General features: G+C 43.8%; 1 protein-coding gene across 1 annotated transcript; it reads right to left on the bottom strand.

The window, feature by feature from the left end:
* Positions 1-564: 564 nt before the first annotated feature.
* LOC122236028 (olfactory receptor 7A17-like) lies at positions 565-1,398 on the bottom strand. Its single transcript, XM_042976986.1, has 2 exons — positions 1,044-1,398; positions 565-758 (listed from the first exon to the last, which is right to left on the bottom strand). The coding sequence occupies exons 1-2, from the start codon at positions 1,396-1,398 to the stop codon at positions 565-567; spliced, it is 549 nt and encodes a 182-aa protein (XP_042832920.1).
* Between the last annotated feature and the right edge of the window lie 769 nt (positions 1,399-2,167).

The raw sequence follows: 2,167 nt of genomic DNA on the forward strand, positions 1-2,167 counted from the left end.
TCCAACTTCTGAAAAATAAAATAGAAATGAGAGGGAGGCAAACCATAAGAGACTCTTAATGATAGGGAAGAAAGTGAGGGTTGCTGGAGGGAGGTGAGTGGGGGGATGGGCTAAATGTGTGATGGGCATGAACGAGGGCACTTCTAATGAGTGGTAGGTGTTGCATGTAAATGATGAATCACTAAGTTCTACTCCTGAAACCAATACTACACTATATGTTAACTAACATGAATTTAAATAAAATCTTGAAAAGAAAAAGAAATCCAACTTTCCCATTGTAAGATACAGAAATTTCTAGGCCTTTGTGACCCAAGGATGGGGAAAACATTGGGAATGTATGAAAATGGACAAAGGATAAACTGTACATCAGACAGAGCAGAAGCTTAATAAAATGATTTACTTAAATGTATAGAGAAGTTGAAATCAAACAAATGGAAATTCCAGGAAAGAAATAGAAAGATCAGATTCTACTTCCACAGTCTGATAAAGGGATAGCAGTTCCTGTCTCTGAGGCTCTGAGCCCTGCAATCATGGGCACATTTTCAGCCCCAGGACAATTGACCCTTACGTCCCTGGAACGCCAACGATTCTTTTCAGAGCCCTCTTTATGTCTTTGTTCCTCAGGCTGTAGATGAAGGGGTTCAGCATGGGTGTGACCACCGTGTACATCACCGAGGCTGTGGCACTTGACCGTGAGCTCTGGGTAGCAGCAGAGCTGAGGTACACTCCTAGGACTGTACAGTAAAATAAGGAGACAACTGACAGGTGAGATGCACAGGTGGAAAATGCTTTATACTTGCCCTGAGCTGATGAGATCCCACGTATGGAGGAAACTATCTTAGAATAAGAGTAAAGGATCCCTGCTAGGGAAGCACCACCCAACAATCCAGCTGCAAAATGCATCACCATGTCATTAAGAAAGGTGTCAGAACAGGCAAGTTGGACCACTTGATTGATTTCACAAAAAAAGTGGGGGATTTCTACTTCTGTACAGAAGGACAGCCACAACATCATTAAGGTTTGTAATAATGAATTCAGGGTGCTCACCATCCAGGACACCAGAACAAGCAGTCCACAGAAGATGGGTTTCATGATGATTGTGTAGTGCAAAGGGTGACAGATGGCCACAAATCGGTCATAAGCCATCACAGACAGTAGAAAGTTGTCCAATCCAGCAAAGAGTAGGAAAAAGTACATCTGTGTGATGCAGCCTGCATAAGTTATGACTTTGTTCTGAGTCTGGATGTTCACCAGCATCTTCGGGACACTGGTGGAGGTGAAGCAAATGTCTACAAAGGACAGGTTGGCCAGGAAGAAGTACATGGGCGTGTGGAGGTGGGAGTCAGAGCTGACGGCCAGGAGGATGAGCAGGTTGCCAAACACAGTGATCAGGTACATGGAGAGGAAAAGCCCAAATATGAGGGGCTGCAGTTCTAGACCTTCTGAAAATCCCAGAAGAAAAAATTCAGAAATATGTGTATCATTTCCTGGTTTCATGTGCTGGAGGTGACTACCAGGGAACAAAAAAATAACATGACTAATTTTCTCGATAATGAACATTGCAAATATCATTGAAATGCTACAATTCTTATTTTGCATCAAAAGTGAATATCCATCATTTTTGTATGGAACTTGTCCCCTCTTAGCATCTCCATGCCAGCTCTGAATAGGTATTCACTTCCCACACTTAACATTTTCCCCAAGTGCTCATATTTTCTATACTTTTAATGAGGAATTCTGTCACCCGTTTGAGGAATAACCTTGAGCACTGACTAACCTTCATGCAAAGTGTATAAGTGTCTAGAAACAAAAGCCTGGAGGGTTCAGTGATGGAGAAAGGGGATAAGCAAAGGAGACCAGATAAAATATCAGGGGTGACAGGTGCTGTGAAGAAAAACAAAGGCTGTGTAAAGGGAAGCGTGGATGGAGGGATGGCTCTTCCTGGTTGTTCGGGCACACAGGCACACATGTAAACAGAGCCCTCGAGGAGACAGGAGACACAAGGTCCTCTGGGGAAGAGCGTGCCCGTCGGAGGGAACTATGGGTGCGACGGCTCTGAGGAAAGACGTGGGTTTTTCTAAATTAATTTTTTAAAGCATGAGGGTGGTCGACACACCAGGTCACGTTAGTTTGGGGGGCACCACACAGTGATTCAACAAGTGTCAAC

Source organism: Panthera tigris, chromosome A2, assembly GCF_018350195.1.
Source record: "Panthera tigris isolate Pti1 chromosome A2, P.tigris_Pti1_mat1.1, whole genome shotgun sequence".
NCBI classification, from domain to species: Eukaryota; Metazoa; Chordata; class Mammalia; order Carnivora; family Felidae; genus Panthera; species Panthera tigris.